The 23,839-nt window shown below is 40.9% G+C and overlaps 1 protein-coding gene across 1 annotated transcript in view; it reads left to right on the top strand.

The window, feature by feature from the left end:
* LOC122550078 (kinesin-1 heavy chain) overlaps positions 1–23,839 on the top strand; it is a 100,903-nt gene that overhangs the window by 38,652 nt on the left and 38,412 nt on the right. The window contains exons 8-16 of the mRNA XM_043690596.1: positions 3,540–3,664; positions 5,456–5,560; positions 6,148–6,293; positions 8,147–8,295; positions 12,151–12,323; positions 13,484–13,552; positions 14,093–14,299; positions 14,995–15,138; positions 21,859–22,044. Of these exons, the coding sequence (XP_043546531.1) occupies positions 3,540–3,664; positions 5,456–5,560; positions 6,148–6,293; positions 8,147–8,295; positions 12,151–12,323; positions 13,484–13,552; positions 14,093–14,299; positions 14,995–15,138; positions 21,859–22,044 (1,304 nt within the window). The remainder of the gene's footprint in view (positions 1–3,539; positions 3,665–5,455; positions 5,561–6,147; positions 6,294–8,146; positions 8,296–12,150; positions 12,324–13,483; positions 13,553–14,092; positions 14,300–14,994; positions 15,139–21,858; positions 22,045–23,839) is intronic.

The raw sequence follows: 23,839 nt of genomic DNA, 5'->3' as shown, positions 1-23,839 counted from the left end.
TCGACGTTTCGCGCATAAGCCCTTCATCAGGAATGAGGCTTCTGGGCTGTGGCTGAGATAAATGGGAAGGGGTGGGGTTTGGGGGGTGGGGGGTAAGGTCGCTGAGAAAGTGATAGGTGGATGCAGGTGAGGGAGAAGGTGATCGGTCAGACGGGGCAGTAATAGTCAGGTCTGGAGGGTGGTACAGAGTTGGATGCTTGGGACTGGGCTAATGTCGGGGGAGGGGAAATGAACAAGCTGTTGAAATCCACATTTATTCTGTGGTCGCAAGGTCCCAATGCGGAATGTGAGGCGTTCTTCCTCCAGGTGGTAACGGTTTGGCGGTGGAGGAAGCCTAGGATCTACGTGTCCTTGATGGAGTGGGCGGGAGAGTTAGTGTTCAGCCATGGGGTTGGTGGGTGTGGCTGTCCCGAGGTGCTCTCTGAAACGATCCACAAGAAGGCGACCTGTCTCCCTGATGTAGAGGAGACCAGACCTGGTGCAGTAGAGGAGAGACTATTCCCTCCGCAACTCCCTTGTCAGGTCCACCTCACCACCACCACACCACCAACGAACACCCCACTCCTGGCACCTTCCCCTGCCACTGTAGGAAGGGCAAAACCTGCATCCACACTACTCCCCTCACCTGCGTCCAATACCCAAAGGGATCCTTCCATATGTCAGAAATTTATCTGTACCTCTACCAATGTCATCTATTGCATCAGTTGCACCCGTTTGGGGTGCAACTCTACATCAGGGAGACAGAACGCCGCCTTGTGGATCATCCCAGAGAACATCTCTGGGACACCAGCACCCAGCAACTCCAATGGTCCGTGGCTGAATACTTCAACTCCCTCTCCCACTCCGTCAAGGACATGCAGGTCCAGGGCCGCCTCCACTGCCAAACCGTTGGCACCCGACATCTGGAGGAAGAACTCTTCATTCCGCCTTGGGACCCTGCAACCACACGGGATAAATGCAGATTTCAACAGCTTCTTCATTTCTCTTCCCCTCACACTATCTCCAGTCCTAAGCCTCTGACTCGTCACTGTCCTCTGGACCTGTCCACCACTCCCTCCTCCAACCTATTGTCTTATCCCTTACCTTCATCCACCTATTGCTTTCTCAGCTACCCTCCTCCCATTTATCTCTCAGCCCTGACCCACAAGCCTCATTCCTGATGAAGGGCTTACCCCTGAAACGTCTATTCTCCTGCTCCTGGGATGCTGCCTGACCTGTCCTCTGCCAACAACACACTCTATACTCTGATCTCCACCATCTGCAGTCCTCACTTTCTCCTCCCTGCTCTCATCCCCCTTCTAATTAAGATCAATATTCTATTTGCCTTCCGAATCCCATGCTGCTTGCTCACACTTAAATTTGTACCTGAGGCAACTTTGTCAATCCACAATCTCTACCAGATAGAACAATAAGGGCGGCAGATGCATGGGTTTGACAAGTTAGTTGCAATAAGTCTGTTTCCCTGATTTAGCGAAGAGCCTTACATCTTGTTTTTCTTCTATTCATTCATATGTGGCCCATTCTGGCTGGGCCAACATTTATTGCCTGTCCACAGTTGCCCTTGAAATGTTGGAGAGCTACCTCTTCAACTGTTGGAATCCATTTGGTGTAGGTCCACCCACATTACCAGTAGAGAGCCAGTTCCAAGATTTTGACCTTGTCATACTGAAGAAAAGGTGATATTTCCAGATCAGACTTGTGTGGGGCTTGGAGGTGAGCTTGCAGGTGATGGTGCCCCCCCCCCCCCCCTCACAGCCTTTCCAATGTAGGTTGTAATCTCTGGATAAGGAATTAAACATTTTAGGACTGGGATGAAAAATTTCACCACTTGGTTTTGAATGTTCGTTGGTGCATTTTTCAGTTGATGAATGTGTTCGTTCAAACCAGGAGACTTTTGAACACAAAAAATGGAACAATGCAGGGATAGGATTTGAAAGTAGAGTTGAGCTAGAAGACCGACATGATCTCACTGCCTGGCAGAGCAGTGTTGAAGGATTGTGTGGCCTAATCCGGTTTCTAATTTTACGTTGTAATGCAATGAATTGGAATTCTCAGGTCTACACTTGTATTATAACTAAATATGAACTTTGAAAGTGTTCCAGGATTTTGAGGGTTGATCATTGCATCTGGAAACAGTTCGTCTATTTTAACTCCATTAAGTATCTTGTTTCTCTATAAGCTCTTGTATTCTCCCCACCTCAACATATTCTGGATATACTTAATTTCTTTAATCTCACCTTTTCTGATCATATACTTTTATTTATGCTTAGCATGGAATTTGATTTGCTACTTTGCTGACTGTTTGTTTGTTTGTTTGTTTGTTTCTCTGTGGCTGCACAAAAGTGCTACAGAATTGTAAACAAAAGTTCTGTACTTCACAAAATCATATCTCCTGTGCTGAGAAGATACCCTCTTGCTCCCAATCCACTTTGTCATGGTTTCTTTGTATCGTGCATCATCCGAAGCTAATAAACCTAACACGTGATAACGTGCTAGATGATCAATCTTGGCCTGTACTTAAAATGTTCAGCTACTGGGTTTGCAATTGCCCTGAAAAGTAGGGAACCAATTGATTTGGATGTATAGGAGATATGGTTAGTAAATTTGCAGATGACTCCATAATTAGTGATGTAGTGGACACCAAGAAGGTTACCTTAGTAAAACGGAATCTTGATCAGATGAGCAAATGGACTGAGGAGTCACAGATGAAGTTTAGATAAGTGTGAGGTGCTGTATTTTGGTAATGTAAATCAGGGCAGGACCTTGGTAAGGTCCAAGACCTGTTGCCAAAGATACGTTTGGGTGTAGGTTCATAGTTCCTTGAAAGTGGAGTCTCTGGTAAACTGGATAGGGAAGAACATGTTTGGTGCACTTGCCTTTACTGGTCAGTGCATTGTGTAGGAGTTGAGAGGTCATATTGCAGCAGTACAGGACACTGGTTAGGCCAACTTTGGGATACTGCTTTCAGTTCTGGTCTCTCTGTTGCAGGAAGGATGTTGTGAAACTTGAAAGGTTCAGAAAAGATTTACAAGGATGTTGCCTGAATTGGAGGGTTTGAGCTATAGGGAGAGACTGAGTGAGTATGCTGGGACTATTTTCCCTAGAGTGTTGGACATGGTTAGGGTGAATAGCCAAGTCTTCTCCCAAGGTAAGGGAGTGCAAAATGAAGGGGGCATAGTTTTAAGGTGAGAGGGGAAAGATTTAAAAGGGACCTGAGGGTTAGCTTTATCTCAGAGGGTAATGTGTGTATGGAATGAACTGCCAGAGGAGATGGTTGAGGCTGGGACAACTAAAACATTTAAAAGGCATCTGGATGGGTATATGAATAGGAAGGGTTTAGAGCAATGTGGGAGAAATGCTGGTAAATGGGACTAGATTAATTTAGGGTTATCTAAATCCAAAGGGACCGAAGGGTTTGTTTCCATGCCTTAAATCTCTTTTGCTCCAAGTTAGAGAAAGAAACTAAGCTACCACGTCACTGTTTTGTTTAGAAGTTAGACAAAATGCAAATTTTTAATCAGTGCCTCGCTCTGTTTCAGATATGAATGAACACAGCTCACGTAGCCACAGTATCTTTCTCATTAATGTCAAACAAGAAAACACTGCAACAGAGCAGAAACTAAGTGGTAAACTTTATCTGGTTGACTTGGCAGGTAGTGAAAAGGTATGCTTTAATGTTCATTTATCGTGCTGTATCTTAAGTGTTCATCCAGCAGTCATGTTGAAGTAGGTTTCTGATTTCTAGATCAATCGAATGAAGAATATGCTTTTTGTCAGCATAATTGTTTTCCTAAAAAAATCATGGCATTCTTATGTCAAAATTAACTTCCAACATCATTTTGTATAGAGATTTAAGGAGAGGTGCACAATACGGTTTTGGACAAAAATGTAACCACATTTGTAGCACTTTTTAAAAAAAAAAATTGATTACTTCAGCCCTTGTTTTACAGATTAGTTTTACTAAAAACTTCAGCAAGATAACAGTGCCTAATCCTGTTGAATACCACCTGCTTTGAGAATCCCAAGCATCTAATGGTAACAAAGCAGTAGCAGTCAAGTGAAAGATATTTGTGTCAATTTGAAAATGAGATTTGGCCATTTAATGGATGATGAGTAATAAAAGGACATTGTGAAATTGTGTTGCTCATATCTGAATGGATCTTCATAGTGAATGTGTCCGAATCCAGGTTCGCAACGTTCTTTAGGAAATAAAATCTTTGGTCTTTACTCAATTGGTGTGTGTGACTCCAGAAATGTGGTTGATTCTCAACTGCCCTTTCCAATGGCCTAACTAGCCACACATTTGCATTTAAGGATAGTAGTTCACCACAGTCCATCAAGGGCAGATTGATATAAACAATAAATGTTGACTTGCAGTAATGTCCATCTCAAGAATATTCTTTCTTTAAAAACTTGAGGGAGTGTTTGAAAGAAACAAGATATCTCCGGGGCCTGAAATCAGATTAGTAATCCATTGTCTGACACAAAACTACAACATGTCAAGATAGTTAGTTCATTGACCGTTGCGTCCTAAGTAAAAATTAAATCAAACTAGGCAGCACAATGATCTATCTTGTTTGCCAGAGCTTATGATAGATGTGAGTTTCAATCATTATGCAGTTCCTGGCACTGTTCCACAATGTAATAAAGTGCTGTTTGTCTTTGTTTTTGGAAATTTGATGTATTGATTGCCATTCAGAAGAAAATGCTGGTATGTCTTACACATACTTGTCAGACATGTGCATATTATGTGAAATGGATACTGCAATATTTCTAACTTCAGTAGCCTAAGCTAAATTCAGAAAATGTAAGGTTTTATCCCAACACGACAGTTCGAGTATTAGGATTAAGCTGAAAGTAAGAACTGAGATCAATTTAAACAAAACAAAACAACCCCAAAGCCATCTGATTGCTTTTAAGAATCCTAGCTGTGTGACTGTATCCTTTAGAGAAAAGCTTTACTGATCAGGTCAATTTGTGAATCCAGTCCCACAGTGACACTTGACCATGAAGTGACTTAGTAAACCATTTGGTTGTACCAAATAACAATATTGTGGGGGGGGGAAAAACATTTACCACATTGAACTGCAGGATTTGGGAAGTTAATTGAACTTCTCACAGCAGTTAAGGATGGGTTGTAAATGATGGCCTTGTCGGCAGTGCATTGATCCAAAAGAAAAGCAAACAATTGGCCCCCTGAGAATTGTCAAATGTCCAAAACTTGACTTTCACTTGCATCTGTTTGTCTGGCTTGAGCAAGAGTCCATGAATGTGATTTACTGTGATAATTAGTGTTCAGTAGGAATCGCATAATACAGCAATCGAATATTTCTATAAAATAAAATCTTTTGTGGGAAGAAGTAATGTGAAAGGAAGAGGGAACAAATTTTTCAAAAAGCAAATAATTGGACTAATGCTATAATATGTTGTTTCCTTTTGTTGAAAATCCATTAAGGTCAGTAAAACTGGAGCAGAAGGGGCTGTACTAGACGAAGCCAAGAATATCAACAAGTCTTTGTCAGCACTGGGGAATGTAATTGCTTCTCTGGCAGAATCAAGTGTGAGTATTGAACTTGAACTGTTTATGGTAAATCGTAACAAATTATAGATTTTTAAAGGCATCAGAATTTATCAATCAACCTAATTTTACTGCTCTATCATTTATTGAGAGAGGAAATTAGTGTATGCAAGTATATCCACTTGTGCGATGCTGCTTTTACTGATGTGCACTGGTTGTCAGCTATGTCCTGTGCATCAGTTTTTGAGATCCTTATCTACAAATCCCTCTATAGCTTTGCTCTGCCTTGTGCAGCTTTGCATCTCTGTGCTGCCATTTTCTTTCTTCCCACTGTGCCACTATTAACTTTATTTCCTCTCAACTTGTTCTTGCTCACCACCGTCCCTCGCTGTTGGTCCCACGCTGCACGCCCCCGCTTTCCACCCCCCCCTACAGGTTCCCCAAAATACCCATCTCTTCAACTGAGTTTCTCAAAGACCAACGTGTCTTGTTAACTACTTTTGCTCCTCCCCCTGTGAGGTCCGACAGGATGTTTTTAATGCCAAGTGCTATATGAATGCAAGTTGAAAAACTGGCTAATGGATGTAAAAATGTTTTAGATAATGTATAATTTTAAAAATTGTTTTCAGACATATGTACCATACCGTGACAGCAAAATGACCAGAATTTTACAGGATTCACTGGGTGGTAACTGTAGAACGACAATAGTTATTTGCTGTTCTCCATCATCCTACAATGAAGCAGAAACCAAAAGTACACTGATGTTTGGTCAGAGGCAAGTAAACTATTTTGGCAACTATTATATAAGAGAATAGTGTCCTGGAAGACTTTTGTGGGAGAGGGCGTTATCCTGTGTTTGCACTTTAATATAGCCCAGTTTCTTTGTAAGGAGAAAGTGAGGACTGCAGATGCTGGAGATCAGAGCTTAAAAATGTTTTGCTGGAAAAACGCAGCAGGTCAGGCAGCGTCAAAGGAACAGGAGAATTGACGTTTCGAGCATAAGCCCTTCAGGCAAGGCTGAAGAAGGGCTTATGCCCGAAACGTCGATTCTCCTGTTCCTTTGATGCTGCCTGACCTGCTGCGCTTTTCCAGCAACACTTTCTTAAGCTAGTTTCTTTGTAATACTTGTTTCATAGTTTTCTTTCAAACCACTGGAATGTTTTGCTTGCCTGAGCATATTCTACTGCTTCATTCACTTTTTTAAATAATTTTTTGTAATTGTTTTTTTCCTGAAATTGTAAAGATGAAAATAAACACTTTTTGAACCAGTAAAATTATAACATTTTATAACTGTTGGGTATGTACTGGATTGTGTATTGAGAATTTGTCACCATCATTGACCTTCTCCATGTATCAATATTTGAAGCGCTGGATTGTTGACTGGTGACCATCATTATAGGTGAGCCAATCATCATCTGTTTTCAGTAGTGTGTACTATGCTTATATACTTCCATCTGGGGTTATAAATGAGCATCAAGAATTGGAACCCATGCTGAAATTTTTTTCCCTCCCAAACTCAAATATCCCACAGGATGTTTACTTGCATTGTCACACTATTGACCCTTTTGCAAAGTGGTGTTTATCTTGAATCCAATTTGAGCATATTTAGTCTGAATGGACTACAATGTTTCAAGAAAGCAGCTTGCCATTACTTTCTCAAGGACACTTGGGGATATGCAATAAATCCTGGCCTTGCTAGAGAAAGTCATCCCCCTGAAAAGTTTCTTAAACTGGGCTTCTGTTTTTGGAAGTTTGACCTGGAAGTACTGAATAGCATAGTTCCCTAGTTCCATGTAAAGGACATTATGGAAGAGGCAATAAACACCTGGCAGGGGAAGGAATAATCAAAGCAGTAAAAATATTATTTAAAAGTCTAGAAGTACTCTGCAGGATAGGTTGGCTTCTGAGCTGAAAGAAGCTGCTGACTATTCAGGTTGAACTTGCATCATTCAACTGAAACTTAACTCTGCTTCTCACTAAGGATGCTGCTAGGTCTACAGTCAAAGAGATGTATCCAGCATTTTTTTCCTTTAAATTTCAGATTCTAGCATGTGCTTTTCTTCAGCCAAAGTTGTAGTTTGCACATGAGGTAATGACAATCTGGTTTGGGTGTCAAGAACCACTGTTAAGCAATTTAAAACTATCATTAAGGCGACATAGTAACACATTTGGTGAGCATGGGGTATTTTGCTACAAAATTGTTAAAGATCATTTGGAGGAAAGTTCAGCTAAACATAAAAAGCATAATAAAATGCCAGTCTATGGAAGGAGAGAGAAGACTTAGTGCAGCTGTTTTTAGTTGAGCGATGTCAATTTTTTTTTAATCTATTTAAACCGTTCTGGGTTCCGAGGATAAAGTTTTGGAAACACGCTTTTTTCCTTTCTTGATATAAAATGTGGATGTCAAATGATCTCATGTAATGTTAACAACGTAGGAGAATTTACTCTGGTGTGCCACGCTAAACAACTGCAGTGTGCATATGGACGGGGCCAGATTATTCAAAGAGCAAAAAGCTTGTGTGGAGGTATTCATGTACAACATTTGGTTAACAAGTTAAGGAGGATCTGTGCTTTTTCTTTAAACCAAGTAAACGAGTAATTTGTTCACCCCTTTTCTGTTTCTGATAGAGCCAAGACTATTAAGAATACTGTAACCGTTAATGTTGAGTTAACAGCAGAACAATGGAAGAAGAAATATGAAAAAGAGAAAGAGAAAAACAAGACTTTAAGAAATACCATACAGTGGCTTGAAAATGAACTCAATAGATGGCGTAAAGGTATTTAAGCTTTCATTAGTAAAACTGAACCACACATTACGACTTGAAAAATAATTTAACTTGTGCCAGTTAAGATTTGGAAGGGACTCTGAGTTACTGTTAGTTTTGACTTGTCCATATCGATTTCTGTGAAACTACTTCATCTTGACCAGGACTCTGGGCATCCAAATTCATCCCTGCGCACCGTTTCAGATGCATTAGTGTGTCTAAAGTGACATACAGGGCTTAGCCTTGCTTTCAACACCTTTTTTTTTATTGAACTAGTATGAACAGAGGTGCCATGTCTCTGATGGTTTTGTCCGCTCTGAAGCGGAACTGACTGTTTTGGGGGGAGTGGGGGTTTCTTCCCAAGATGGTTGGCACAAGCCTGTTCAGAAGTATTCAGGCCAGGACTTTCCCAGCAGTAGGAAGTGAGGTGATCCCTTGGCAGTTGATCAGTCTGATGTTTCCCCGTTGTTTTTATACCGTTTTCAACTCTGTAGTTTCTGTATACTCCCTTCCATGCCAACTCTGAAATTGCCAAATAAGACAGTTTTGACCTTGGGAAGTGCATTTTGGATGAGTTCATGTATATAGAATCCATCGATGTCAGCCTAATGGATTGGAGCAAAAACACAGATTTGACTTGTAGCCTGCTAGTCTCAAGTGAAATGGTGAATAGATAATGGCAGACCGAAAGTTTAGGGGCTGAAGTCGTCATCACTATGAAGGAAATGCTGAGGATGCAATGTTCATCTTCAGGCCTAAATGACTAATGGCAAGTGTAGTCAATATTGTCTTCTGAGCTAAGCCTTAGTCTGAGATGCAAACCTTGCTCACAGGCTATTACATAGCTATCCTGTATAGCTAGCTCATGAGCCACCAAACCACTATTGAGTATCATTGGATGACTATTGCATTCAGAGTTGTACAGTGTGTTCAGGCCACTAGTTGGTATGCCAACAACCATATGGTATGGCATGTTTTTGATCATCTGTTTGTTTCAGCCATTTGGCAGCCTACTGCCCTGGTCATCTCTCTGTCTAGGAGAACTTGTGCATAAGTGTTTGCCACTTCTGTGCTCACTACAATTTGCAAGTCAACTGCTACAGTGTGTCTTAGTATGGTATTTGGAGCCAGTAGTGAGAGTTGGGTGTCAATGAGGATATGATTCCTGTCCAGTTTATGTGTATGCAGTGTTCTCTAATGTTTTTGCTACTGCACGGGCCTTCAACATCTGCTTCTGGCAGCTGCTGCTGCACTGAAGCCATACATTGGTTTACCAATTGGTGTGTGGAGCTTACCTGCAGCCATATAACCATGCAGCAAGTAGGATGCAATAGCAAATGACACTTTAGCCAAAATAATTGTTGTTCATTCTTGGAAAAAAACACACTGTCTAGATTGCTTTCAGTCTGGCTACCTTGGATTGGAACGTTGGAATACCTAGACTCTGTTGGAAGTCACTAGACAGGTGTGTTTGCCTCTGTCTCTTCAGATGTAATCTGTTCAGGATGTTGACAGGATATCTTACAGAAGCCCTTCAGGGAGGCTAGCTTATTCAACTTTTCAGCTCTTCCACAGGACCTTTTACGTGGGTTCCTCAAAGATAGCAGTCTTATTTCTTCACTGGATACATCTTAACTGAATCCCAAAACAATGAAATAACCATACTCCTGACCAGCATTAACTCTAATTTTGTCAGCTGTGTGGGACTCTGAAGTCTGTGTACAGCAGCGACTTTGCGAACTGGAAGTCAGTGCTTTGATCAGAAAATCGACAAGCTTGGAGGCAATGTTGCTCCTCACGGTCATGAATCCAAAAATGACTTTTAGTGTAGGAGTTGTGATGTCAATTTGAGGTTGTACAGGATGTTGGTGAGGCCTCTTCTGGAATACTGTGTCCAGTCCTTGTCACCTTGTTATAGGACTGATATTATTAAATTGGCGAAGATTTAAAATGATTTACCAGGGTGTTGCTGGGAATGGAAGGTTTGAGTTATGAAAATAGGCTGAGACCTTTTTCACTGGAGTGGAGAAGGTTGAGGGGATACCCTTAGAGGTTTATAAGATCACCGGGGCTCGGATAATATGAATAGCAAAGCCCTTTCCCTAGAGTAGGGGAGTTCAAGCTAGGTTAATATTTTTAAGTTGAGAGGAGAAAAATTTTAAAAAGGACCTGAGGGGCAACTTTCTTAGTGGTTTGTATGTGGAACTGCCAGAGGAAATAGTGGATGCAGGTACAGTTGCAACACTTTAAGTCATTTGGATGAGTACATGAATAGGAAAGGTTTGGCGGGATATGGGCCAAAAGCAGGCTAGTGGTACTAGTTTGGTTTGGTTTGGTTTGAGAACATGGGCAGCAAGGACTTGTTGGACTGAAGTGTTTTTTTATGCTGTATGACTCCGTATGATTAGGGATAGTCAACATGGCTTTGTGCGTGGGAAATCACGTCTCACAAACTTGATTGAGTTTTTTGCAGAAGTAACAGAGGATTGAGGGCAGAATGGTAGATGTGATCTATATGGACTTCAGTAAGGCGTTCGACAAGGTTCCCCATGGGAGACTGATTAGCAAGGTTAGATCTCATGGAATACAGGGGGAACTAGCTATTTGGATACAGAACTGGCTCAAAAGTGGTGGTGGAGAGTTGTTTTTCAGATTTGAGGCCTGTGACCAGTGGAGTGCCACAAGGATCAGTGCTGGGTCCTCTATTTTTTGTCATTTACATAAATGATTTGAATGTGAGCACAAGAGGTACAGTTAGTAAGTTTGCAGATGACACCAAAATTGGAGGTGTAGTGGACAGCAAAGAAGGTTACCTCAGATTACAATAGGATCTTGACCAGATGGGCCAATGGGCTGAGAAGTGGCAGATGGAATTTAATTCAGATAAATGTGAGATGCTGCATTTGGGGGAAAACAAATCTTAGCAGGACATGTACACTTATGGTAAGGTCCTAGGAAGTGTTGCTGAACAAAGAGACCTTGGAGTGCAGGTTCATAGCTCCTTGAAAGTGGAGTCGCAGGTAAATAGGACAGTGAAGATGATGTTTGGCATGCTTTCCTTTATTGGTCAGAGTATTGAGTACTGGAGTTGGGAGGTCATGTTGTGGCTGTACAGGATGTTGGTTAGGCCACTGTTTTAATATTGCGTGCAATTCTGGTCTCCTTCCTATCGGAAAGATGTTGTGAAACTTGAAAGGGTTCAGAAAAGATTTACAAGGATGCTGCCAGGGTTGGAGGATTTGAGCTATAGGGAGAGGCAGAACAGGCTGGGGCTGTTTTCCCTGGAGCATCGGTGGCTGAGGGGTGACCTTATAGAGGTTTACAAAATTGAGGGGCATGGATAGAGTAAATAGGCAAAGTCTTTTCCCTGGGATTAGGGAGTCCAGAACTACAGGGCATAAGTTTAGGGTGAGAGGGGAAAGATATGAAAGAGACCTAAGGGGCAACTTTGTCTCAGAGGGTGATATAGGTATGGAATGAACTGCCAGAGGAAGTGGTGGGAGGCTGGTACAAATTGCAACATTTAAAAGGCATTTGGATGGGTATATGAATAGGAAGGGTTTGGAGGGATATGGGCCGATTGCTGGCAGGTGGGACTAGATTGGGTTGGGATATCTGGTCGGCATAGACAGTTTGGACCAAAGGGTCTGTTTCCAAGCTGTACATCTGACTTTTTTTTTTCAAAAATATAGTTTTCCACTGTATTCCTTTAGTGCTTTTTTTTTAAAAATAGGAATAGTTGCAGATATCTCCCTACACCTCAAATTAGCCAAATTTTATCATTCAGAACCTGAATCTGCAAAAAAAAAAAATTTCTAATGGGAAGAACTGATTTGCTTTATATCTTCAATGTATTCTTTTCTAAAGGTGAGTCTGTGCCTATAGAAGAACAATATGACAAAGAGAAACACAAGGAGGCACTTGAGATTGTTCTCACCAATGACAAAATTGAGGAAACTCCGACTGTTAAACTCACTGATGCCGAGAAGCAAAAGATGGATTCAGAAATTTCTAAACTGTATAAGCAGCTGGATGATAAGGTGTGTTAATTCCCCTTCTCCAACTGTACTACAAGAGTTGATGCATTTAAATTGTTTCTAGTGTTTTTTTTGATATCGAAAGCAAATTAGTTTTACTGTATTTGATTGTTCCTTTGATTCTTAGTCCCCATGAGAAAGCAAAATTCTGTGGCATTAGTGAAATAGTTGACCTATTCGAATTGAATTGGTCTCTTTAATAGTTAGAGTACTAACTGTGAGATATAAAGCAGCCATTTTAAACTGAAAGGACCAAGTTTAAAAACAGGCTATCTCCATTTTACTTAATCTATCTCTCTTTTAACCAATTAAGTGAGCATATTCTGAACAGTGTTCAAGGTGAAATATTTTAAAATAAGTCTGTTACATCTTGATGGTACTTGATGAAAATCCGTTTGGATATGGAGCTGGTTGGAAGATAAATGCCACCAACCATTTGCAATCATTGAGGCATATCAACTCAATTAACTTGTTGTTTTCAGAGGAGGTAAAATTGAGAACTGGCAATTTTAAGGTACTGTGAATTGTTTATTATTGATGTAATCGGGTTAATTTGAACAATGGTTATATGCAATACAAATTGACTCCAATGGATACCTTTTCCTTCAGGTGCTAGCTTTGTAAAAGAAATTTTAAATTGTTGCTAAATTAATTGTTATTTAGTTTCTGAATAAGGAAGTTGGTCAATTATCTCGAAAGGGTATTGACAAATGAATTGAATTTATTGTCACGTGTACCAAGGCACAGTGAAAAGTCTTGCAAGCAATAAACGCAGATCACATAGTTAAGTAACATAGTTTAAATAAAAGGATGGACATGGATGAATCAAAATTTGCCTTTGCTCTGTTTAGGTTATAAGACTGTCACTTTGCTATTTCATAGGCTGGGATAAATGATGTCAGGTTACTTTTAAAAACTGCATATTTGCAAGAAATTGAACACTCGATGAAAGTTATCACTTGGTATTGATACAATTTTAAAAAATACTTTTCAATGATCATACATGAACAAAGGTCTAATTTTTGGCTGATAGGAAAAGTGAAGTATTTAAATTATGTTCTGGTGTATCTTTGCACGGGGTGTTTTTTTTTTTGAGTGTACGGTTAGTATTGCTGATAAATCCATCTAAATGTGAATTGATTGTATTTTAACTCTGATTATAGGATGAGGAGATCAACCAACAGAGTCAGCTGGTGGAAAAACTTAAGCAGCAGATGTTGGATCAGGAAGAAGTAAGTCTGATCAAACTTGCTAACATTGTTTTCATCTAGTTGTATTAGACAGGCTTTTACTTGTGTCAATCGATTGCACCCTGCATGTTGATGGTCTCATCAACAGCCTATTCAGTTTCTGAGCAGAAATCTAATGTAACCATTGAGCCTGACACCTTTTTTCTTTCTGCTTCATAGCTCAGGGTATTAAGACCATTTGTGCTGCTAGTCCTACAAATGTATTACTACCTAATTCAAAATAGATCAGAGATCCTACCTGACGTCTTTCTCATTTCTATTCTTACCGAACATTGTTATGAACCCAACATTGCCGGATGTGTTTACACATTGAAGCATTGGGAGATTTTGAACTCCTTCACTGATTTATCTTGAAAGTATTAAATATATCACTGAAGGATTTATTAAGCTTTAAGAATAAAATGACTGAAATATTGCAGGTGTAATTAGCCAATTTTTATATAACTAAACCTGTAATACAGTAAACATGAAAGTAATAAAGTGCTTTCATTTATCTGGTGCTGATTTTACATCTTTATGTAGCTTCTGGCATCCACCAGACGAGACCAAGACAACATGCAGTCAGAACTCAATCGCCTCCAGGCTGAGAATGATGCCTCTAAAGAAGAAGTGAAGGAGGTCCTGCAAGCTTTGGAAGAACTTGCAGTCAATTATGACCAGAAATCACAAGAAGTTGAGGACAAGACAAGGGAATTTGAGCTACTAAGTGATGAACTCGGTCAAAAATCGGTAAGGAGTTGCTCTAGGTGAAAGCCTTTCACAATTGTGCACCATGTTTAAAAACAGCTGGTATCTTCCTTGAAGATTTTGGTGCTGTGTATGGATTAGGTAGAGAGGTGAACTTTAGAGGTTAATAAAATTGTGAGGAGTATAGATAGACTTAATAATAGGTGTCTTTTCCCTAGGATGGGGATTTCAAGAGTGGGGGCATATTTAAAGTGAGAAGAGAAATTTAGTAAAGATATGAGGGGAATTTTTTTTTTTAAGAGGATGATTCGCATGTGGAGTGAATGTCCTGAGGAAATAGTGGATGATGACAACTGCAATGTTTAAAAGATGCTTAAGTAAGTACATAAATAGAAACTTCTTTTATTTTGCAGAGATATGGACCAGAGCAGGCAAGTGGGTCTAGTTTTTAGTTTGGGATTGTTTGGTATGGACTAGTTGGACCCAAGTGTTTGTTTCTGTGCTTTGACTCTATAAAAGATTAAATTTTTGCTAAATAATTGTAAAGAAACTTTGTAGCCTGTTGAAAGGGTATTTTGTTTCTTGATTGGTTAGATGCAAATTAATTGTGTATGCTTGTGTCAAAGCAGCACTTTACATCCTGGTTCATATCTGATTCTCAATGATAGCTTAAATAACTGCTTAAATTTTTGCTTTGCTTGTTATGAAGATGATTACTTCATTTCTGTTTAATGCAGGCTACATTAACGTCCATCGATGCAGAGCTGCAAAAACTGAAGGAAATGACCAATCATCAGAAGAAACGAGTCACTGAAATGATGACGTCGTTGTTAAAAGATCTAGCAGAAATTGGAATTGCAGTTGGCAACAATGATGTTAAGGTAAACAATACTATCTTGAAACATTGATTTGTGGCTGTCTGCCAGGGGAAACATACTTTTTGATCCTTTTTATCCATTCCTACCTCTAGGAATTTGAAAAGTTAACATGCTACTGTCAAACTCAAAAATTCTGCAATTAGTTTTCAGACCGCTTCAGTCAGTCTTGACTGTGTATTGAATGTTGCCTACTCCGTGCAGTGGTAACTTTTTTTTTAATCAAGGCATCTGCAGTTCTATCATAGACGTCAACATTTTACCTTTCTAAACATGATTCTTTACCAGTAGCATTGCCAACTTTAGAATTAAGTTTATTGTCACCTGTAAAGTACAGTGAACGACTTCACCGTTCCTGGTGCCATCTTAGGTGCCAAGGTACAAAATAGAAAAAGAAATGTCAAGAGTTCAATATTACAATTATTCCGTAGCTATGGGCCTGCAGTCACTTCACGCTGAGCTTTCCCCATGAGGGGTCATGCTTCCCCATATCGGGCCCACTCTCCCCACTAAGGCATGCTCTCCCCCACACTGGGCTGAGTCAACTGCCATCCTGGCTTACCCAACCGCCTCGTTGCTGACCATCATCCAGCTTTGCTTACTATACTGCTTAAATATCCTAGTTTAAATTTAACTCTCAGACACTACTTTTCAAGGATAAAATGCTTAGTTTCTGTAGTTGTTCCTAATCAAATGAATTGTCCAGTATGATCCAGTAATAAATTGCGTAGAATGTAACTAACATAAGTGAGTCATTCTTCAACCTGACGTCTGTGCCATTGATTCTGCTCTGTTAGCTGTCTCCTACATCTCTGCACTAACACTTTTAGCTATATAGAACAGAATGACCAAAAGGTGATCACTCCTGATTGTGTGGGTGGCACGGTGGCACAGTGGTTAGCACTGCTGCCTCACCGCCTGAGACCTAGGTTCAAATCCTGCCTCAGGCGACTGACTGTGTGGAGTTTGCACGTTCTCCCCGTGTCTGCGTGGGTTTCCTCCGGGTGCTCCGGTTTCCTCCCACAGTCCAAAGATGTGCAGGTTAGGTGAATTGGCCATGCTAAATTGCCCGTAGTGTTAGGTAAGGGGTAAATGTAGGGGCATGGGTGGGTTGTGCTTCGGCGGGTCGGTGTAGACTTGTTGGGCCGAATGGCCTGTTTCCACACTGTAATGTAATCTAATCTAATCTAATCTAAGATACAGGCTCCCAATTTTCAAAACCACCTACTATATGGCTGCAACTAGACCAGTATAGAGACAAAATAAATGTAGAAATCCAAAGTAGACAAGCAGGAGGTTGGAAGAACACAGCAAGCTAGGCAGCATGAGGAGGTGGAGAAATTGACATTTTGGGTATAACTAGTCCTGTATGGCCTGTTTGCTGCTTAGAAGAAGGAAAAATAGGTCCAGTAGAATAATGCCAATATGTTTCATTCCAGATTTGGGCAGATTTGAGATTCTTAATCTTGTGTAGCACAGTCAGTATTGTATATCTGCAGATAGTTTGATTAAATATTATCTAAATCATGAGTTAGCTAATATGCTATTGATCTTCAATTGCTAAACTGTTGGGCTCAAGGATTGTAATGTGTTTTGAAGCTGAAACTAGTTCTTAAGATTCCTTTGTCGCATAAAGTTTTGTCTCAATTTACTGGAAAGACATTAAAGGTAAATTATTGAAAAGAAATATAGTTTGCTTTATTATTGTGAGCAAGCAGTTGTAGGCTCAGTGCTTCCTGTTATCAGATGTCTTGCAAATACATTTAGAATATATGTAAAAGAATTTTGTTTGAGACAAAAGTCAGTCTAAAGTTTAGACAGTAAGTTAATTTTGAAAATATGCACTCAAGTTTCATAATAGAATTTCAAGTTTCAGAAATCAAAAAATGGGCTCCTGTGTTTAAAACAAACCTACGAATTTGAGAACTTCAACCTTCTCTGGTATTTTTCTCCGTCTTTTTCATCTGGTTAACTTTAAAAAAGTGATTGATTTGTTTTCTGACTAGACTTGAGCAGGGCTTTCCAAATATGTACTTAAAGTGAATGAATTGTTTAACACCTTTTATTGAAACAGGGAAGGAGACAAGAAACAGGTAACCATAGGTCAGTTAGCCTAATACTTGGGCAAAAGTGAGGACTGCAGATGCTGGAAATCAGTCTAGATTAGAGTGGTGCTGGAAAAGCGTAGTAGGTCAGGTAGCATCCGAGGAGTAGGAAAATCGACGTTTCGGGCAAAAGCCCTTCAGGACTGAAACGTCAATTTTCCTACTCCTCGGATGCTGTCTGACCTGTTGTGCTTTTCCAGCACCACTCTAACCTAATACTTACCCAATTACATATATTACGGATCTAATTGTAGAGCATTTAGAAATGCATGATCAGAGTATGGCTTCGTGAAGGGGAACTCATGCCTGACAAATTTACTAGACGACTTTGAGGAGGTAACAAGCAGGATGAATAAAGGAGAAACACTGGATGTAATATATTTGGATTTTCAGAAGGTGTTTGATAAGGTATCTCATTCTGACAAAGCTATCTTATCTTGATAAGAGGCCATCTTGATAGAGGTACGTTTCATCGTTAGAGATTTGGGTATCTCAACAGAGATGGAATAAGGGGGTCTTTTTCAGGATGGCACCCTGTAACTAGTGTCATGGGTCAGTGCTGTGGCCACAATTATTGACTATATATAGTAATGACTCAGATGAAGGAAGTGAATATATTATAGTATACATTCTGTTTGTATATTATGCAAGAATGGGTAGGAAGGCACATAGTGATGAGGGTAGAGTCTGCAAAGGGATATACTCAGGTTAAATGGAAAAACTTGGTAGATGGAATAAACTGGGAAAATTAGAGGTTATTCACTTTGGCGCAAAAAATAGAGGAGCAAAATGTTGCTTGAAATGGAGAACGATTGCAGAAAGCTGCAGAACAGATTTGGGCGTCCCTGTGCATGAATCAGAAGTTCAGGTAATAAAGGAATGTTGACCTTACTTCAAAGGAAATGGAGTATAAAAGTAGAGAAGCTTTGCTGATACTACACAGGGCACTAGTCAGATCACACTGGAATACTGCAAGCAGTCTAATAAACCAACCCAAGGAATTTTCTCTGGACTGGCTCCAGTGCCAATATAGACCGGCAGGAGGCTGGAAGAACACAGCAAGCCAGGCAGCTTTAGGAGGTGCAGAAGTCAAATGTTTTGGGTCTAGCCCTTCAGGACTGGGGGTGGGTGTGGCGAGAGCTGCAGATGGAGGCAGAGGCAGGGTGGTGAAGTGGGGATAGGATCCAGTGCTAGTTTGACCTCCTTTCAATAAGGGGGCTTAATCTGATTGCGGTATGTCAGCTGTGGTCTGTCGTGTACCTTAAAAAAAAAACCTCCCTACTTTTATATTCTATTCCATTTGATGTAAAACTCAAGTTGATGCCAGGTAGATGGAGCCTGTCCCACAAGGAGTGGTTGAGTAGATTGGATCTGTATTCATTGTAGTTTTGAAGAATAAGAGGTGACCATATTGGAACATACAAGATTCCTAAGGGTCTTGACAGAATAGATTTGGAGACGTTTTTCCTTGTGGAGAACCTGGCATCAGGGGATAGAAGGTCAAGCATTTAAAACACAAATTTCTCGTTGTGTATCTATAAGAGTTGTTTATAACAAGGGTGTGTCATTAGGATATTAAAGGCTGAGATGGGCAGATGTTTACTTAGTAAGGGAATCACTGGCTGTGGAGGGAAAAGCAAAAGTAGAGTTGATGGTTGCCAGATCTCATTAAATGGCAGAGCAAATAGCACTGGCTAAACGGTGTACTTTTGCTCAAGTGGACAAAGGAAGGTTGCCTTATTACTAAGAAATGAAATTTAGTCAATAGTAAGAAACTAAGTGGGTCGGATGGTGTAGAATCTGTTTGGGTAGAATTGAGGAACCATAAAGGTTTTAAAAAGAAAACCATAGTTGGAATTATGCACAGGCCTCCAAATAGGAGGAGCTGGGGTGCAAGGTACACCAGGAGATAGAAAAGATGTGTAGGAAAGGCAAAGTTAGTGATCTTGGGGGATTCCAATATGCAGGTGGACTGGGAAAATCAGGTTGGTAGTGGATTGCAAGAAAAGAAATTTGTGGAATGTCCACAAGATGGCTTTTTAGAGCAGCTTATGGTGGAGTCCTCTAGGAACAGGATTTAGTGTTGCGCAATGAGGCAGACTTGATAAGGGAGCTTAAGGTGAAGGAACCCTTAGGAGGCAGTGATCATTTATATGATTGACTTTTCCCTCTCAAATTGCAGGATAAAGGTGGAATCAGAGGATTACAGTATTACAACTGAATAAAGGCAACTGCAGAGGCAAGAGGGAGAAGCTGGGTAGAATTGGCTGGTGGAGGAACTTAGCAGGAAAGACAGTAGAACAGCAATGGCAGGAGTTTCTGGGAGAATTCAGGCGACGCAGCAAAGATTCATCCCAATGAAAAAGAAACATGGCACAGGGGACTAAGGCAACCGTGGCTGACGAGGGAAGTCAGGGATTGCATAAAAGCAAAAGAGAAAGCATGTAATGTGGGAAAGGGTAGTGAGAAACAAGAGGATTGGGAAAGGTGCAAAGACTAAGGGCAACTAAAAAAGTGAGGGAAAAGATTAAATATGAGGGTAAGCGAGCCAGTAATATAAAGGAAGACTTAAGAATTTCTTTAGATTTGTAAAGGGCTGAAGTAGACACAGGGCTGTCAGAAAAGGATTCTGGAGATGGTAGTGGGGAACAAGGAAATGGCTGAATTATTTACTTCGTGTCAGTCTTGTCTATGGCAGACATGAGTAATATCCCAAAAATTCGAGTGAGGGGGCAGAGCTGAGTATAGTGGCCATCGCCAAGGAGAAGGTGCTAGAAAAACTGGCTTGAAGGTGGATAAATCAGCTGGACCCAATGGACACACTCCTAGAATTCTAAAGGAGTAGTAGTGGAGGCATTAGTGGTGATCTTTTGAGAAATTGCTAGATTCAGGGAGGATCCCAGAGAACTGGAAAATCGCTAACGTGACCCCCTTGTTTAAAAAGGGTGTAAGGCAAAAGACTGAAAACTACAGACAGATTAGCCTAACCCGTCATGATCCATTGTGAATGAGATTTCTGAATACTTGGAAGTGTATGGTAAAATAGGGTAAAGTCAGCATGGTTTCATCAGGAGGAGGTCATGCATGACAAATCTGCCAGAATGCTTTGAGGAAGTAACAAGCAGGTTAGACCAAGAAGGCTTTTGACAAGGTGCCACACAGGAAGTGACTGAGTAAGATAAAGGCCCATGATGTTAAGAGGCAAGGTGCTAGCATGGATAGAAACTTGGCTGTCGAGCAGAAAGCAGAGCGTGGGGATAAAAAGGTCCTTCTCAGGATGGCAGTTAGTGACAAGTGGTGTTCCGCAAGGCTCTGTGCTAGGACTACATCTTTTCACTTTATACATTAATAATCTAGTTGAAGGAACTGAGCATTCTGGCTAAGTTTGCAAATTATACAAATGTCGAGGGGACAGCATTGAGGAGTCAGGGAGGCTGCAGAAGGATTTGGACAGGTTAGAATGGGCAAAAGAAGTGGCAGGTGGAGTACGTTGTGGGCAAGTATGAGATCATGCACTTTGGTAGGAAGAATAGAGGCATGGACTCTTTTCTAAATGGTGAGAAAATTCAGAAGTCTGAATTGCAAAGAGACTTGGGAGTTCTAGTCCATGATTCTGTCAAGATAAACTTGCAGATTGAGTCAGTAGTTAGGAAGCCTAATGCAATGATGGCAATTTTGTTGAGCGGAGTTGAATGTAAAGCCAGGGATGTATTTCTTGGTTCAATAAAGCTCTGGTCAGACCACATTTGGAGTATTGTGTGCAGATTTAGGCCCATCTCTCAGGAAGGATGTACTGGCACTGGAGTGTGTTCAGAGGAAGTTCACAAGAATGGTCCCAGGAATGAACAGCTTAGCATTTTGAGGAATGTTTAAGGACTCTATACCCTATGGAGTTTAGAATGATGAGGGGGGATCTAATTGAAACACACAGAATACCGAATGGCCTGGTCAGAGTAGATGCTGGGAAGATGCTTCCATTGGCAGAAGAGACTAGGATCCGAGGACCCAGCCTTAGAGTAAAGAGAAGACGTTTTAGAACAGATCAGGAGAAACCTTTTCAGCCAGAGTGGTGAATCAATGGAATTCATTCCCACAGAAGACTGTGGAGGCCAAGTCATTGAGTATATTTAAGACTGAGAGGGGTTCTTGAGCATCAATAGTTATGGGGAGGATAGAGTTGCAACACCAATCAGCCATGATTGAATGGCAGAGAAGAATCGATGGGCTGAATGACCTAATTTCTTATCCTACGTCTTGTAGTCTCCGAGGTATTAGGAAAATGTTCAGGTTTAGCTACAGTATGTTGCAGCTATCTTTTTGACCAAATTTTAATAATGTTTCTTAATGGTGTCTAATTTTGTTGCCTGCTGTTTCTGTGAAGTGTTTTGGGGTGCTTTACTATGTTAAATGTGCTGTAGAAGTATAACCTGTTATTTAAGGATGATTTCACTTTGGAGAACAGTAAAACTATTTTAGGTATCTCCTGTTTAATTCTGTTTGTCCCAATAATTTGGATTAATTATTCCCCAGATATCTTTTCTTTAATAAATTTGCTGATCTTTGTCTGAAAGTTGTGCTGATATTGTGACAAACTTTATAACTATAATTTATTTCTCTGCAGCCTGAGGGAAGTGGCCTCCTAGATGAGGAATTTACTGTGGCACGGCTGTACATTAGCAAAATGAAATCTGAAGTGAAAACCATGGTAAAACGCTGCAAGCAGTTGGAAAGTACACAGGTCGAGAATAACCAGAAGTTAGAAGAGAATGAAAAGGAACTGGCAGCTTGTCAACTTCGCATTTCCCAGGTAATTGATGTAGTAGTCTCAGAATTGCAAATTATTTGTGCTGTCCTACCTATAGCTTCAGTCCAAAGGGATGTCAAAGAAGAACACTTTTTTTGTTTCTTACAGAACTTCAACAAATCATTAAAAAAAAGGTTTTAGAGTCATAGAGATGTACAGCATGGAAACAGACCCGTCGGTCCAATCGTCCATGCCGACCTGATATCCCAACCCAATCTAGTCCCACCTGTCAGCACCTGGCTCATATCCCTCCAAACCCTCCTTATTCATATACCCATCCAAATGCCTCTTAAATGTTGCAATTGTACCAACCTCCTCCACTTCCTCTGGCAGCTCATTTCATACCCATATAACCCTCTGTGAAAAAGTTGCCCCTTGGGTTTCTCTTGCATCTTTCCCCTCTCACCCTCAACCTATGCCCTCTAGTTCTGGACTCCCTGACCCCAGGGTAAATACTTTGCTTATTTACCCTATCCATGCCCCTCGTAATTTTGTAAACCTCTATAAGGTCATACCTCAGCCTCTGCTCCAGGGAAAACAGCCCCAGCCTGTTCAGCCTCTCCCTGTAGCTCATCCTCCAACCCTGGCAATATCCTTGTAAATCTTTTCTGAACTCTTTCAAGTTTCACAACATCTTGCCGATAGGAAGGAGACCAGAATTGCATGCAATATTCCAACAGTGGCCTAACCAATGTCCTGTACAGCTGCAACATGACCTTCCAGCTCCTGTACTCAATACTCTGACCAATAAAGGAAAGCATATCAAATGCCGCCTTCACTATCCTATCTACCTGCGACTCCACTTTCAAGGAGCTATGAACCTGCACTCCAAGGTCTCTTTGTTCAGCTACACTCCCTAGGACCTTTCCATTAAGTGTATAAGTCCTACTAAGATTTGCTTTCCCAAAATGCAGCACCTCGCATTTATCTAAATTAAACTCCCATTGGCCCATCTGGTCAAGAATCTGTGTAATCTGAGGTTACCCTCTTCACTGTCCACTACACCTCCAATTTTGGTGTCATCTGCAAACTTACTAACTGTATCGCTTATGCTCGCATCCAAATCATTTATGTAAATGACAAAACGTAGAGGGCCCTTGTGACACCCCACTGGTCACAGGCCTCCAGTCTGAAAAACAACCCTCCACCACCACCACCTTCTGTCTTCTACATTTGAGCCAGTTCTGTATCCAAGTGGCGAGTTCTCCCTTTATTCCGTAAGATCTAACCTTGCTAATCAGTCTCCCATGGGGAACCTTGTCGAACACCTTACTGAAGTCCATATAGATCACATCTACCACTCTGCCCTTATCAATCCTCTTTGTTACTACTTCAAAAAACTCAATCAAGATTGTGAGACATGATTGCCCACGCACAAAGCCATGTTGACTATCACTAATCAGTCCTTGCCTTTCCAAATACATGTACATCCTGTCCCTCAGGATTCCCTCCAACAACTTGCCCACCACTGAGGTCAGGCTCACTGGTCTATAGTTCCCTGGCTTGTCCTTACTACCCTTCCTAAACAGTGGCACCACGTTTGCCAACTTCCAGTCCTCTGGCACCTCACCTGTGACTATCGATGATACAAATATCTCAGTAAGAGGCCCACCAATCCCCTCTCTAGCTTCCCACAGAGTTCTCTGGTACACCTGATCATTTATCCACCTGGGGATTTATCCACCTTTACCTGTTTCAAGACATCCAGCACTTCCTCCTCTGTAATATGGACATTTTGCAAGATGTCACCATCTATTTCCCTACATTCTATATCTTCCATGTCCTTTTCCACAGTAAA

Source organism: Chiloscyllium plagiosum, chromosome 5 (assembly GCF_004010195.1).
Source record: "Chiloscyllium plagiosum isolate BGI_BamShark_2017 chromosome 5, ASM401019v2, whole genome shotgun sequence".
NCBI lineage: Eukaryota > Metazoa > Chordata > Chondrichthyes > Orectolobiformes > Hemiscylliidae > Chiloscyllium > Chiloscyllium plagiosum.
Note: the sequence above shows the minus strand (reverse complement) of the source record. Positions and strands in the feature narration are given on the sequence as shown.